At 35.6% G+C, this 17,005-nt stretch overlaps 1 protein-coding gene across 1 annotated transcript in view; it reads left to right on the top strand.

The window, feature by feature from the left end:
* Window positions 1-208: 208 nt before the first annotated feature.
* The window catches only part of LOC105152086 (uncharacterized), a 43,920-nt gene continuing 27,123 nt past the window's right edge, over window positions 209-17,005 (top strand). The window contains exon 1 of the mRNA XM_011066154.2: window positions 209-1,700. Coding sequence (XP_011064456.1) covers window positions 1,328-1,700 — 373 coding nt within the window. The 5' untranslated portion in view covers window positions 209-1,327. The remainder of the gene's footprint in view (window positions 1,701-17,005) is intronic.

The following is a 17,005-nucleotide window of genomic DNA, read 5'->3' on the forward strand; positions in this document are numbered from 1 at the left end:
CCACTAGGCACCGCAGGCAAGGCGTCGATTCAATTCCAGGACGAAAAAAGCGTCCGGAGGGTGGCACCGTCCGTATAATTCTCGCGCCTGCATTGGTCCGACGTTTCGTATAACCCACGAGCTCGCCGTGGGCTCGGCCAATCGCGCGCTTCTGGGCGGTTCTTGAAACCAGTTTCAGTTTCGCGGACAGAGGGGAGTCGTTGACTCGAGTCTCGAGGCAGATAGTATTGTGCCGTTGGCTCATGCCGTAGTGGTCTTAACCAGCAGGTCCTTGCTACCAAGAAAATCCCGGAGACTCGTCTGTCACGCGCTCGTATTCGGGAACTGTGTGGACTCGGAAGTATATCCGGTGACGCGTGGCTAAAAAAGTGTCGCAAACGTGCGTAATTAGGTGTTTCGATGTCGGCGTGCGTATAATTTTAGAGTACACCAAGAAGAATCACTCCCGTGAATTGTGAGACTTCCAGTGACGTCACAGATCAAATATTCTACGATGGACTTTTGAAAAGACGTTCGTGACAGATCGTTAGTTTTCAATCGATGAGTTTTAGTAAGTGAAGGACAGTTATATTTGTAGATGGTGCAATCTACATTTAAAATCATCGCTACATAGAAGTATGATTGATATATTATAACTTAATTTGTGATACTGATCGAATTTAGTTAGACAAAGATCATTTAAAAGTTGTGAGTACATCGTTGAGCTGGCCGACGGCTCGTGGAGTTCTGCCAGTCACCTGTTCGAGGGCAATTTAATGTTAATACATAAAAAATTATTAAATATGTAAAATATTGTTATTGGATTACGGAATTATGAGTGATTAAGACTGTTTGGACTATGGGATTGATTTATGGATCTTGAAAGTGTTCAAAAATATTAGAAATATATAAAATATCACATTATGAAGCAACAAGATCTCTGATCACCGTTTTTTAAGATCACTTTCTGAGAAGATCAAAGATAGGAATGGATTTGAGTAATGATCTGAAAGACTTAGAATGGAAGATGCAAAAACCTGTTTGAAATTGCGAGATCACAGTTTTCGCAAGCGTTTTAATGATTATTATAAGCGAGTGACTTATGGACAATGATGATCTATGGACTGTATTGCTCAGTGATCATGCTTCAAAGGGCCTGAAATGGAAGACGTAAAGGCGCGTTAACGGAAGCATTTAATAGCGTCAGATATCTTCCAATCTTTCGCATCGTTGACAGACACATGACATCAGTGTACTAGTGATCGGGTTTCGCTGATCCCAGGGATTGATGCGAGCGGACTGATCGCTCTCCAAGGGAGAGACAAGCGCCGGCGAATTGGTACCAAAGATGGTCCTGGAGCCTGGAGGCGGTCTGTCCTTTCCGTTGCCTCCCGGCAGCGGTTCCAGTGCCTCCGGAGGATCTTTGCTGGCCCCGACCAGATTATTCCAAAGGACGACGCCTGTGTTTCCTTTTCATTTGGCAGGATGGCCGCCACATCATCCGGTTTTGGGTCAGGTGCAGAGTCAGGTCCAACAGAGCATGCAGGCCCAGCATCAGGCCGCTGCTGCTGCAGTCAGATTTCTCAGTCATCATCATCCGCATCATCCTCATCCGACGTTGAGCAATCATTCCCTGGTACCGGCGATCACTGGGCATCATCCTACTGTACATCATCTTCATCATGCTGCTGATCATGGAGAAGAAGAAGATGAAAAAAAGGGTGAGAAATTTTACGATTGTACGAAGCTAATGAAAAGCTTTAAATTAATCATAATCAAGCTCCGTTTTAAAAATACTCGAATTGTATGTTGTGTGTATGTGTTTGCAACTATTAAAAAAAAAATATATATATATTATTTTTCTTTTATAAACTCTTTTTAGAAGACAAAACGAACATGTAAAAGATATAATTTTCAATTAGGTTCTTTTAAAAGACTTTTAGATGATGGCTTGTTCCACTTTTATAAAAAAGAGTATCCTTTAAAATATTTTCTTTCTTCAGAAATTTGTGTTCTATAAAAGATTCATAGTTATAAAATTAATAGATTATACTTCTTCGAATTAGTAATCTACTTTAGAGTATTTCTCTATGATTGCTCGTTGAAGTATGTTGATGGTGACGGTGTTTCCGAAATAGCTTTTGAAAAACGGTCTTCAGGGAGTGGCGTAACGCGGTCAATCATAAGATCATTTCTGACGAGCCCCTGGGATCGCTTACGACGTTAGTCCCTATCCCCTTTTCCCGCCCTTCCTGGCGACCGCTCGTCTGAAATCATGTTTCGTGCGCGAGAATGTCCGCGTTGCTGAGGGTAGAAATCTGTTTTTTACGTGATCCCATTCACGTCCCTAACACTTGTTTATGCTTCGAAGGGAGCGCCACTTAATTCGCTTGCCTTTGACTTTCGATTGTTTCCGCCGCTCTGAATTTATCGCGCGCTACCGCGAATTTGCGTAAGTATTATTGGTCCTTTAATGAACAAAGTTCAAATTGGTTATAACACAAGATATTGAGTAATTAAAATAATATTTGTATTTATTATTTCCTAGGCCTATATAATTCCTCAATGTTTACTAATTTTATACGTGATATATAAGTATTTAAAAAAAAATAGTAATATTTTTTGTTGTAGAACTGTAATATAGATATATGATTACTATATAAGTTGTGCGGTATCAAAATTAGAAAAATTTGAGGAATTGATTAAAATAGAGATTCTGAAAAATAATCGTTTAAAAAAGAGATAATAATCAATAAATAATAAAAAAGCAATGTATTGAAGCAATTTCAACTAGCATTAAATTTCTGTGTCTCTTCACAGAAATTAAGCTCAATACTATCACGGTATTTAATTAAATTTAACTATCAAAATATTCAATTCAAAAAAGTATTTAATTATGTAGCTTAAGAATCATACTGACTGTTCAAATGATTGTGTAAAATTTTTTTATCGGTATATAACAAAATATTATATTAAGATAATTGCAACTGGCATGTGCGCTTTATAGAAATTTAATTTAATTAAACTTAATCATCAAGATTGATTAAAAATGTGATACAATGTGACATTTTTTTGAAGTATCGAATAAATTTAAATTTGTGGAAAGATTTGTGACTATGCTTAGAAACGTTTATTGATATCTGGAATATTTTTATATTTTCGTACAACTTTTTAATATCTTATTTTATTATTATAAATGATGTCTTTGTTGGTTTGGATAAGAAAAATTCTGCTTATTATCAGACCGATGTTCTTGTTCAGTAATTTCATAGTTCTTCTCCAACGGCATGCCGCGTCGGATAACACACTTGGCGGTTTCGTCGATTCCACAAAAGTATGCGGTACGGCGGTTAGATTCGTTATAATTGCATAATGATTTCTACGTCGAGGAGAAGCATTTCGTTCATGAACGTCAGTCGTGCACGCGAGCGTGTATCAGATCAACCCCACCGGTTATTTCGGGATTTATGAAAGCTCCCATCCTCTCTTCGTCATGATAAATAGTTTTATTGGTAACGGCAGGAACGCGCGTAATTGCAAGTCTGCTCTGATCGAACGTCGTCCACCGAACGTCCTTTATAGTGTCACGTCGTAGCATGAGCTAAGTTTATTTTCACGTTTAATACCTTTCCTTTATGTCAAACTAGATTCGCCTAACGATCCCACGATCGTTTGTGCGATTTTTCTGCTGTGAAAAATGTCATTGATGTTAAAAGGTTTCGAAAGAATCATATGTTAAAAATGAAATGTTAATTTTAACTTAAAGACATTTAGTGGACTTTCTCAGACATGCAAAAATATTGAAACTGACTTTATTTTTAACAGTGTATACAACTCACTTTAAATGGAATGTCACACAAATGCAGAAATTTAATTTAATACAGGAATTTAATTAAACTAAATCGTCAAAATATTCGATTACATTACTACAGATAAAATTCAGTAGGATATTTTTATACATAATTTCTGACAAATATAAATAATTATGTCTTCGATTGTTTTAATTTAAAAAATTCTTATTATTCAACAAAATTTTTTATGCATTGAACGTATTGGATTATTTGCTAAAACAATTACAAACAATTAGGGAAATACTTAAGGATAAAAGGATTATCCAATTTTTAGTAAATTATGTGTTGTAAATCTACAGTTATATACTTATTAGTGATTAAGTTTCTCTTTAGGATTAGTTTAAAAACTTCCGCAAATTTCTAAGACGTCTATGGTTATTTGGAAGCAACTTTGGAGAACTCCAAATTTTTCTAGTTTTCGACTTTGGAATAAATTCGCTTCTTTGAAACGAGAATTAGGTCGAGCGTCAAATCGACGTAAATTAACTTACCGAGCGAAATCGCAACGTTCGCCATGCTCCAATTCGTGTCCCTCGCAATTGAGCGTATTATACTTGGACATTTAATTATACCGATTCCTAATGAAACGTTTGCGCGCGGCGTGTCGCGATTTTATCCCGATCGATGTCGCCAGGCGATAGGCCGTTTGTATATAAGGGATCGCGAATCTCCCCTTCTTCTTCTCCGTCTTTTTATAGCTTCGCGAAATTCTCGTTTACATAATTAGCTCGACGGCGGAATGCTCGTGTTGGACTCACGCGCGTATACGCCTCTATGCACTATACGATCGTTAAACTTTTTCGACGTTAGCGCGATCGTTAAGTTGAGAGCGCTTAGCGTCGCCGCGAAATTGCGTCCCGTCGGCGCTCGCGGCGGCTCCCAACGGCTTACAAAGCTGCCACATGCTGTGCAATCCCGTCGTCGTGAATTAAGATTCAGACGTCGAGGCTAGTTCGGCTGGATTAAAACGTGTCGTTTTACGTGTTAACCTGATAGCGATATCGCCATCGACGACGGTCGAGCCGCTGTCAGTGCGAAGCGGAATGGGAGGCGTCCTGTCGTTGCTTTACAGATTCTGTATGACGCTCCACATCAGGTGGTTTTGCTTTTCATTTCTTTATTCATTCTTTAAGCAAATTGGTTTTTTCCTGTGTAAAACTTTTCAAACGCAAACCCCTTTCACGTAAATTGGCAATGAACGATTAATTCGGAATTATTATTATAATTCAGAGAATTATGTAGAAAAGAACAAATAGGAACTGGCACCAAGATTCTAAATATTAATTTCAATTAATCATTTGACGCAATTCGAATTTTAAATTTATCTTGTAAATTACGTGCAACTGTTTAGGTATCATAGGTGATATTTGAGAGATATGCATTTTACAAAGATATTTTTTGCTCCACGTCTTTGTTATCTTCCTTTATTTCCATTTTTTTTCTTCAATTTTTGTTAATCAATTGGTTTATGTAATTTTCCGATAAAACTTATCACGTCTTACATATAAATGTTATTCATTTCTCATTCTGCATTTATCTGTGGATTTCCAACTTACTGACTTGTCGATTAATCTAAGTTCATGCCCGCTCGCTTTCATTTGTATTGTATCTCGACCTGTTCAAATTCAAGTTAATGCGATTCAAATCAGCGACAGATGGGGAACGTGCATGAGCGTTGAACCTCGGTGTTTCAGTATCTGCCTAATGACCTTTTAGAAAGCCTTATTTGCGTCAGGAACAACGACTTTTTCGTATCATACGTGATATTTGAGAGATATGAATTTGCGGAGATATTTTCGCTCTATCTCGCCTCTCTTATCAACTTATACATCGTATCCAGTAATCGCACATAGATCATATCGTGACAAGACGTGACTATAAATAGATAGACGCACCTTACGGACGCGTTGAAGCAAAGCAAAAAGGAAGTTATACATAAACATTAGTCATATTGGTAGGTTCTTGATTATGATCTTTCAAAGCAGGAAGTATTTATGAATTGTAATTTACGTAGTTGTATTACATCAGTGATATTAGTTCTGAAAATATTGTATTTTCATTGCCACTTTAAGCATTGTATTTCGCGCATATCGGTATATTGTAACAGGTGTTAGCGTTATATTTTCCGTTTGCAAAATGACGCCACCTTAAAACATAGCTCTTCGCACCTTGACAGGTCTCTTATTGATGAGAGATGAGATTAAATTAAGAATGCTACACAGATCGCAAAATATAATTGGCGTATCGCTTTTAAATTAATCGTTTCCATTCTATAACACATATTTATGTGACTATATTGGCGTGTATCATGTCCAACGATCCATTAGGGCTATTTCGTGCTTTTAAATTGGGCGATCAAATTAAGATTCTCTTTGAAATTACTCCTTCCGGAAAAAGAATTGTTTAAATAGTAATAGACTCGCTCCTTCTCTCGTCAATTCAAGAACTGTAAGCTACCCTAATGATTATAGCGAACAAAATAATAGTGTCCATCATCGAAAGAAATGTAATACACTTGGAAGGGATGCAGGTGAGACCAAACGAGTCAGACTCCTTTGATAAGTGCGGTCGCGTTGTCTAGCATCCTGTTATTATTTTACGATTAGACTGAAGGAGGAGGCATTAGGGCAGTTGACAAAAAAGGGCGACTGCTCTTCACAAAGCAGAGAAAAGAGGGAGGAAGAGGCACAGAAAGAAAAGAAGAGAAGGAAAAGACAGTGAGAAAGTTCATAAGACTTAAAGATTAATTCGAGCATCAAAAAATCGAAACAAAACGGAAATCAAGTACAATGCAGTAAAGATTTAAAAGAAAGGTAGCATTTGGGATATTTTAGTAAAATGTGAGTCGCATGTATGTCTTTTCTTTTACGAAAATATTAAAAATACAGAAAATAAAATGATCCAATGTTACTTTTATAAGTTTATAATTTCATTACATAAACATATTGATGTATAAACATTTAAAATTAGCAACTTAAACATTGAATACTCGTATTAACTTCTTCTTTTTAAAATTAATGCTTATGGATCCACTCGTAGTTCGGATAAGTAAAAGATCCTTTACCATTTTTAATTAATCCCATACATCTTCATGAACATATTTGTGACAAATGTTACACTTACGCATGTGTTCAGACATGATTCACATTGAGAGAGGAGGGGGGGAGAGGGGAGAGAGAGAGAGAGAGAGAGAGAGAGAGAGAGAGAGAGAGATCATCATTAAAAGTTCCTTTTTTTTTAATTATAAACAAAAGTTGTGACAAAAGTATAAACTAAATGTAGTGTTATAAAATATAAATATAGAGCTACAATAATACGAACGCAAATTAATAACCGCGTATAATAATTTAATAATAAATTCATAATTATAGAAAGCAATTACTTACTTACGGAATATTACACGACGGATACGGAATATCATGACCACAATATCAGTTTTTCCTGTTTTTACACATAATGAATAATATGATTCATGAATCGATGCAATCGAATCGTACGAATCGCCTGCTACTAACTTACTATAAACTTACTAACTTACAAATTACTACTGTCATCAGTAAAATTAATCATATAATTATATACAAACAACGAGTGGTCCACTTTGGTCCAAATTGGACCCGGTTACCTTAAATTCAATATTAAAAAGACACCCATTTCAACATTTAACAATGCAACGTTTCAGCGACGTTTTTTCAAATTTTTTTTAAATGAAACATTTAAACCAAAATATAGGATGTTGAAACGAAAACTGTATTCACTATTCTGAGCATTGAAAGCAATAATACATATAATTATTTACAGATGAAAGTTCTAATCAGATGTCTCTTATTAGACATTTTACAATAGATTAAAAATGGTCTAACGATAAAATATAAAATCGAAACGTTCCTGTAATTCGCTTTATGGGTCTGATATACAATTTTCGTTCCTGTGCTATGCAGAGAAAGTTTAATTGGTCGAAGGACGGGGAAGATAGCAGTTTAAAGGTAGCACTTTAGCGCACAAAACCACCTGGATTTACCTCAGTTTCTCACAAATATCGTCTGTCTCCTACTCTCTTTCTATCTGCAGAAAAATGGTGGAATAATTCACGAGGTGTTGACTCGAGGATATATAATACAAATCTTAAACGTAGAGCCTCTCCATAAATGGCGTTAATCACATATCGCTATTATTTACCATAATAACGAGACGAGTCCTCGCCCCGATTGTGGATATATTTGCGTGTATAAGTATAATAATAAAAAAACATTAATCGCACGGTTAACATTACAATCACTGTCAAAACGATAGGCACGTATTTGAATAGCAATGCCTAATTGTGAAAAATGACACACATTTTATCGCTTTCTTACGCTCGAGTAAATTACAAAGTTGAACTGGTTCCAGCATTGCGCTACCGTGATAACGATATGTAATTCTATGCGAGATACCAACACGTGATTATAAAAATTGTTACCTATCTGGAATATGTCGGAAATTGTTAACACCCGAGACACGAGTTATACGCATTGTAACATTAGGTTGTTTCCGGCGTCGCCATTATTGTTGCAATAACGATTTTATTAGAACTATTGACACGCGATTGCAAAAATTAATGTGATCACATATAACAGAATAATGTTATCGGATATCGTCTTTGCAGCAAACGCTGTCGGATAACAATCCATCGTTACGTCTCGAATATTTGTCATTGTTATTATTGTTTCATACAATGTAAATGTATCGTTACGAAAATGTCTGGTTATAATGAATTTAATCATGTGGCGGATCGAATATCGATAAGCAATATCGACGGGGCGTATCGATATGATATAGCGAGCGGGAGGGAGGGGGGTACGAGAATCGAGGAGGAGACATGGCGATGGAAACACATGAGTGTAACGTTGTAAAGTGCGAGTAACAATAAACTGTCGATCATATCAGAAAGCTGAACATTGTGAGTCATCATTCCTTCCGTATATACATATTAATATAAGTTTTCTACAATCAGTACATAAAATTGTGCTTGTGCGCGCATCATGTCATTGATTCGCGTCGCGTGTTTGTTAATGCGATAATCGAAGTCGCAGGTTATGTGCTTTTTGCGTTAGAAATTATCACTGCTGGGATGAGTACAAATTGCGAGTAATGTGGAAGATTTTACCGGCACGTAACGACAAACGCAAGGTCATTAGTGAAACCGCTTATTAACGGGCATCGTTTGAAATGATCATATCCGAAAGATCATTTGCCCCGCTCATAGAATCGGGAAATAGTCGAGAACGTTTAAAATTGTATCTCTCTCTTACATAGATGCATTGAAAAGTTTCCGGAATCATAGAGGGTTGTTTTTTTATATATTTTTATGTCGTATTGGCAATTCACTTTCATATGAATTGACGTCAAAGTTCAAACATCAAACCAACTTGTTAAATAGTTTGCCATTTTCATTTCACAAATTTTAAAAAAAATCATTATTTTTGTCTTGTTACGATTTTTTTTAAATCAACCTTTTTGAATTGTAATGATTTTGACGATTTTTTATGAAGTTGAATTAGTTCACTTTTGATGATTGTGTGATAGAGTGATATTTACTTAACTCATTTATTGTAATAACACGACGTTTTTTTTTATTTGTGTCAATTTTAAAATAAGGGAGTCACATATAATTTTAATCATTATCTATATTTGATCAAATTTGTAAACACAGATAAACTATTTAACTGTTTTAATTAAAAATTGTAATTAATATTTATCTCTTTATTTCTTGGCTCTTTGAGAAAGGAATCGATAATCCAAAAAACTCTTCAATGTGAAGAAATTTTTTCAGCGTAACAGCAAAGATGTCATTACACTGAAGGAATGGCTGAGCCTCGGGTAGGCGAAACACAAGTAGGATACCTCTTGGAGGGGCCCCGGACTTATGAAGCTCCGCGGTTAGCGGTAAGGCAAAGCTCGCAGAGGCAGGACGTAGAAAAGCTCGCGCACATCGCGGTATCCGCTGCACACGGTCAGGTCGCGGAGAAAACAGGCAGGCAAAACGCGCGCACGGGGCTCCGGGTAATAACTTAATTTAAACTAAACTACAGTTTAATAATTCTCCCGGCCTGGGTCGGCCGTGGAAGATGCGCCGGCAACCAGCAATTTCAGAGCCGCCGTTAACTGCCGGTCGTTAGTCCCTTTTCAAAACTCCTCTCTTTCTTCCTCCCCGTCCCCGCACTTCTCTGTCCTTCCTGCGCCGCCTTGCCCTACCTCGCGAGCTCCCTTGCCACCCTCTCTGCGCCCTCGCCCTCGCTTTCTTCGCTCCTCGCACCCTCGCGCGCGGCCCGAGGAGCTCGGAGCTACCAACGTTCGGTCACGAGCTAATTTTCGAGCGTGGCTTGCGTGTCGTGAATATCGCCACGGGCCCTCAGAAATACTCGCGCGGTGCGGCGCGGTGCGGCGCGGCGCGACCGACAAATTGAATCGTCCTCGTCTTTCTGCCTCTGGGCAAGTGGGCACCGCTTGCCGAAATACCGGATCCTGCGTGATCTGCCAATCCTCGCCAATAGATTTCACGAAGGTACGAAATGATGATGTTTGATAATAACGCTTGATTTTCAGGTAACAATGCAAATCGATACGAAAATATTTCGAACATTGTATCATAATTAACCTTTGGAGGACTGGAGACTCCTTTAGGAACTTTGAACCGTTTTAATTAATTTTTTGTACTTGCAGCTCTTAATTAGCTCAAATATGTTGTAATTGATGTCCGCATATGTATTGAAGAGTAGGATGCGCACCAGGGTATGCCGGCGTACATGTTTCTCGACAACTGTACCCATGCATGAAACATGTAAAGAAGTTTATTTTAAACAAACACAACATCCAACCACAACACTACTGCCTAATAAGGAAGTCCCCCCCCCCCTCTGCTCAACTTATTTATCCCCTTCCCTTAACAGCGCCTATAAAGAAAAATACTCCGAAGGAGCAGCTCAATATCAGTGCGCTCACAAAGTTCACGAAACGTTAGCGTTATCATAAAAACGTTTTATTATTTTTGGAGTATGCCTCCGAAACGAAGAGTAATGTTATCAAGCAAAACAAGTACTTCTGTAGATGATAGGTGGTCTAGCGGGGAGTTTGAACTAGAAACCGCTTCGTCTGAAGAGGAATTTGATATCGAAAGTGATAAGGACGATTCTGATCACGTGGTTGATGGAAAATGGTATTCTGACAAAAACTTTGTGCCTTCTATTTCTCCATTTGTATTTGACACAGGCCTCTGTGATGTATCTTTGATCGGAAATAGCCCATTAGCGTATTTTTTATTATTTTTTGACGACTCTTTTGTAAATAATTGTTGATGAAACATGCATCGACGAAAGTTTGGTGTTATGGAAGGGACTGCTGTTCAAACAATATATTCCTCTAAAACGACATAGATTTGGTATCAAACTTTTCAAGCTTGTAGACTCAAAAACACATTTTTTGATTAATTTATTGTCTATACGGGAAAGGAATCCGATTACGAAATCATTAGCAATTTAGGTGTTAGCGGGTCAATAGTATGTCAATTTATGAATCCATATTTCGGCAAGGGTCATATTTTGTACGCGGACAATTGGTATGTTTCCAATTATCCAGTCAATTGTCATAATATCTGCATGAATGCCAAACAGGACTTTGTGATACTATTAGAAGAAACCGTAAAGGTTTATTAGCACTGAAAAAGAAATTGAAAATAGGCGAAAAAGAGACGACATGCAATAAAACGTCTTTCGTTATAAAATAGAGAGATAGGCGGGATGTATTCATTCCTGACGAGCGCACACTCAAACGCAATGTCATCAACGAGGAAATAAAATTAACGAAGATATTGTAAAATCGACATCTGTTGTGAAATATAATAAATATATGGGTGGAATAGATACCATTGACCGACAATTCGCGACATGCGAAACTGTGCGAAAAATGATCAAGTGGTACAAGAAACTTTTTTCCATTGTATAGATTTGGCCATAGCAAATGCTTACGCTTTATATAAAATGGTCCAAATGATGCAAGGTTTTTTCCTCAAATGAAATTCGAAATTATTCGCGAGATATTGTGCACTTTCGACTGTACTACTGCGCGAGTTGTGGCGCATTCACAGTACATCGCCACATCATTCACTTCAGGTAACAGCTCGTCATTTTCCATCAATGTTGCCATCAAAAAGACGATGTGTTGTTTGTTCCAACCTTTCGTCTTGAAACGATGTACATTTGTACAAACTGCGCTGCACCACTATGCGTTGTACCATGCTTCAGAACATACCACACCAGGTACTAAGTGTACCATGCATGGTGTAGTATGTTCTGAAGCGTGTACTAAACATATATATTTTTGTTATATTTTCTATATTTCTTTTGTATTTTGTATACACTGTACACATTTTTTGTGAAATAAATTAATATGAAGACATAATGCATTTTGATTTTGCTCTATAATTGTGGTATAAAAATGTTTTCACATACATATTTGTGAAATTTTTACTCTACAATGATGTTAGATAATTATTCTAACAATATCTAATGACATTTAGTTTAAAAAATCAAAAATAAGGAATGTCATTTTTTTCTGACTGGAGACCTCTTTAGGGACTCGACAGTGGCGCCACCTTTTTCGCCACTCAACCTCATGACATTGATAAAAAAGTTTTAGATAAAAATAAAAAAGTTGATCAAAATAAAAAATTAAAATAAAAAAGTTGATCAAAAACATGTCGGTCCTCAGAAAATTAAGGAACAAAATTGTAAATTATATGTTTCAATGTTTAAACATATCTGACATAGTGTACAAAATATATGATCGAAACTGAAAAAGGATACATACTTCCTTTACTGAGGGATATTGAATTTGATTCACGCTAAAGTTTCATTATATAGACATCAAATTTTGTTATTCGCATTGTCCGAATATTTTTTCTTCTTTGTTCACTTTTGAATTATTTCTTCAAATAATCATATAATTACATAATCCTAATTAATCATATATGCGTGCGTGCGTGCGTGTGTGTGTGTGTATTATGTACACTAATGGATATTGAATACTTTTTGAAAAAAATAAAGAAAGTTAAATACAGTTAGATATAATTTAAATTTCGAACATTTAAGTTTATGTTTTTACATATCAAATAAATACATATATCTTTCCCTTACATCAAAGGTAACACAACTAAAAAAATTAAATCTTTAGAAAAGAGAGAAACTATTTTTTAACTTAAAAGAAAACGATTAATTAATCAAATAATATTTGCAAAAAGAATATACTCTTAAAAGCATGATCAAATATAGTTTTGTCACTTCCACAACTCTTAAAAAACTATCTTTGAGTTGTGTAATGATTTGGGAGTATAAATAAACGATATAATTAATTATTTTATATTATTCATCTTTATATAATACAGTCTTCTATTATTTACAAAAACAGATTAACATATTTTAAAATGCTTCTTTATTTAGTTACAAATGTTTATAATAGGATTGTTAGCCAGGATGTTAAACAGGATTATTACGTCATTTAAGAACGTCGATAACGCAACAATTCATCAGAGTTAAACGCCTGCGCGTTTAGACTTGGGATCCTCATGATCCTTCTATCTTACAATCTTTGATATCGTCGATATACCGTTCGCAAAGAATCACGCGACTATAAGCCAACCAAGCAGCCAGGCGTTTACGAAGCGCCGTGTCTGCAAGATTTCTTATCGTCAGTTTTCTCCGCGGCCAGAAAGAGAGAGAAAGAGAGAGAAAGAGAGAGGGAGAGAGGAGAGGGAAACATTAATTAAATAGTTTGAGTTATGATGGAGAATAGGTGGGGTGTAACGGGGCACAGTGGACGTACATATATAGTGGGAAGATACGGCTGACAGACTATAAATACGTCATATTTATATGCCCCGCTAATTGTCTTTGACGATAAGAATCTCTCTTTTATTACTTTCTGAGTTATTTCGCCAATTTCGCTTCCTGGCCTCAGACTGGCTTGTCTCAATGTCTTATAAATGCGATCTCCAGTCTGCAAACTGCTAAAACCTTGCTTCGATTCTTATTTTGGGTGGGCACGATCTCACCTTTAAATTTGTGTAAAGTATTATTTATACGAATTTATGAAAACTGAAGGAATTACGATTGTGTTATTTCAACAAGCAAATTTATAATACAAATAATAATAACAGCAATATCTCAGTAAAATATACATTGAAGAAAACAGATATATGTATTATCGAATAATTTGATAAACAGTTGGAGATGTTAGGAGATCTTTATTTTTTTTCTAAAATAATTTTTATGTCATTTTCTTTAATTCCTTCATCCAAGAACATTTTATCTTTAAAAATATATACACATACAACATGTATGAATACATATAATACAATGAATACATATACATATAATTTCGCAAATCCGTTGAATTTTTCAAATATCCACAATTTCTCGTCAACCGAGCTAATTGTTCATCGTAAATTAAGACGCTCGTGTAAGATCGCTCATAATTACAAGGAAATAAGGGGAGCGTTTATCAGCCGACGAGTGAATTTTTCATCGCGACGACCTGCCGCGACAAAAATGAATGAACGTCGGCGGACGCGGCATATCAATGATATATCTCATCTGGAATTATTTCAAATAAATTATCTCGTCCGTTGTACGTCGACCACAATGTCCTCCACCTCTTAGTGCGATCTCGTTCTTCTTCGGAATTAACCCTTCCCGCGATGCTGCGTGGCCCTTAATGTCTTCGCTTGGGGAACATAAACGGTGGGATGATTTGTGAAGCGAAACGCCACAGTGGAGAACGGTAGCTAAACAGCACGATGTAACACAAATTCGCTTACGTTGATCGTTTAATGGTTCTTGCGTAATTTACTGACGCCGCGCTGATGGCGTAGAAGCTGCTGTATTCTTGATACGTAGACATAAAAAAAAGTATGACTATTGATGTAACTTTATTGTACGGAGAATGGCATTTCACTTTATTTTTTAAGTAAAGGTCAAGAGGTATTTTTTACGATATAAAATGATCGTTATTGAGAATTTTTTATTTCAAAAAAATTAAATTTAAGTTGACAACGGAATGTAAATAGAAATAAGCTATCGGTTTCTAAATGGCTATTGTCAGTTCGAATTTTTATTCCAACTCGATATTTATAATTTTCTACAAAATATACATTCTGAAAATTTCATAATGCAGTCAGAGAAAAAAACGTGATGGCAATTATAAAGATAATAATAATACTGGTTTGATATGAAAAGTTAATATATATATTTGAATTGCAGTAACTATATATACATAGTTATTGCAATTCAATTGTTTTTTTTCTGATTGTAAATTATGAAATTTTCGAAAATACACCGTTTTGTTCATGATGATGCACAGTACACTTTCAGCTATAATTTCGGAATTTTGGTAGTCGACGGACTCTGATACTACCATCCTCAATTAGGGAAACGAGCGAGCGAGACGCCATAAAAAATAACCCTTCGGCGAATTTGAATTTATCGCGCGAGGCACGCCTACATCTGCATCGGATAATACAACCGCGGGACTGCCGTTTGCATTCGATTAATCGACGGTACCGCGTGATAAATCCACGTTTTTACGAGTGCGCGTTCTCCCGCGTCTACCTCGCGAAAATTATCATTTTCAGCAGCTTACTATATTCTATTACATGCTACCGTTCGCCATCGAAATTAACGGCGGTTACTAATATACCATAAGTGATAATGGAAAATTCGCTAAGTCGTTTCACATCGTGTTAAAAGAACTTATGACTCACGACCTGACGTCTTCAATGCGGCGTTGTTCCCGGCGGATTCTGTTTGCGGGGATCTCGCCAACTGAACAGGGAATACCATTTTTATTTCCATGAATATCTGTCGCATAGCTGTGAGCATCGTACGTATTTCCACAATTTGTACTTGAACTGAAATTAATAAAGAATATCTATAAATTCATCACAAATGAAAGTAACAAATATATTTATATATTAAAAATTAATCAAATATTTTTGTAATTTATTTTATATATTACACAGAGCAATAATTTTTAATTAACATTTTGTTTTTCTCAGTAGGAAATAAACGTTGTTTGTACCGAAAGCTTTTTATATCGAAAAGAGATTGATATATTTTTCAAAAAATTCCATTATTCATTTTTAGAAATTCGGTTTGGAATTTTTTATACAATAACGTACATTTGTACTTTACTTAGAGTACTATACTTAGAGTATTATACTTAGAGATTTCGGGTTCGATCCCCGGCAGAATTAAAAATTTTCGTACGCTCGTAGCTCCTCTCGGTAGGCAATGGCAAACCATCGAGTAGTATACTTGTTCAAGAAATCTCCCTATCAAAAATTGGTTGTTTGGAATCGATGTTTAAACTGTAGGGCCCCATATACCGTGTGTAAGATCAGTATATGTACAAAGATATATAAGAGGGACACTACTACTGTAGGTATAACATAATGTATAACATAATGTATTACATATATTGTTTCTTCTTCAAGTGTCACACTTTGATGACAGTGTATAGTAACTTTGTAAATCAAAATTGATGTTATTCATTTACATAATTACATATGTATCTTTTTAATAATAACATTTATAAGAAATGATATTTTTAGATAATATTATTTATTTATATTATAAAATTACGGAAAAAAGCACAGCTGAGAACTTTATTGATTCAACAAATCTTCAGTCGTAATATACAAACAGTCAATTTTCTATGTTAAAGTAGCAAAGTTGATGGCTGAATAACATTAGCGATTTGTTAAATCATCAAATCTTCTTAGTTATAGATGTTAAATTCGCGCAGTAAGTTATAGATTTGCTGTATCCAATTAATTTTTTTTTGTGATTGCACGAACTATATTTTTAAATTTACTTATAATGATTTTATTTAAGATTATCGGGCATTAAAATCTTTAAACTTCTTTGATTTCAGAAAATGTGAAAATTCTACAAAATTTTACCTTATTAATTATATCTTATTGGTAATTATATAAAAGTTGATATAAATAAATGTATATTGTATACATAATATAATCACGAATCTGTATTCTTAAATACATAATATCTAATAAATTTTATCATTTACGACTGATAATGCATGGTGCCGATCGGTCATTTAAAACAATCGACTCGTCGGTTGGAATC

The sequence above is a fragment of the Acromyrmex echinatior genome, chromosome 17 (genome assembly GCF_024713525.1).
Source record: "Acromyrmex echinatior isolate Ae372 chromosome 17, ASM2471352v2, whole genome shotgun sequence".
NCBI classification, from domain to species: Eukaryota; Metazoa; Arthropoda; class Insecta; order Hymenoptera; family Formicidae; genus Acromyrmex; species Acromyrmex echinatior.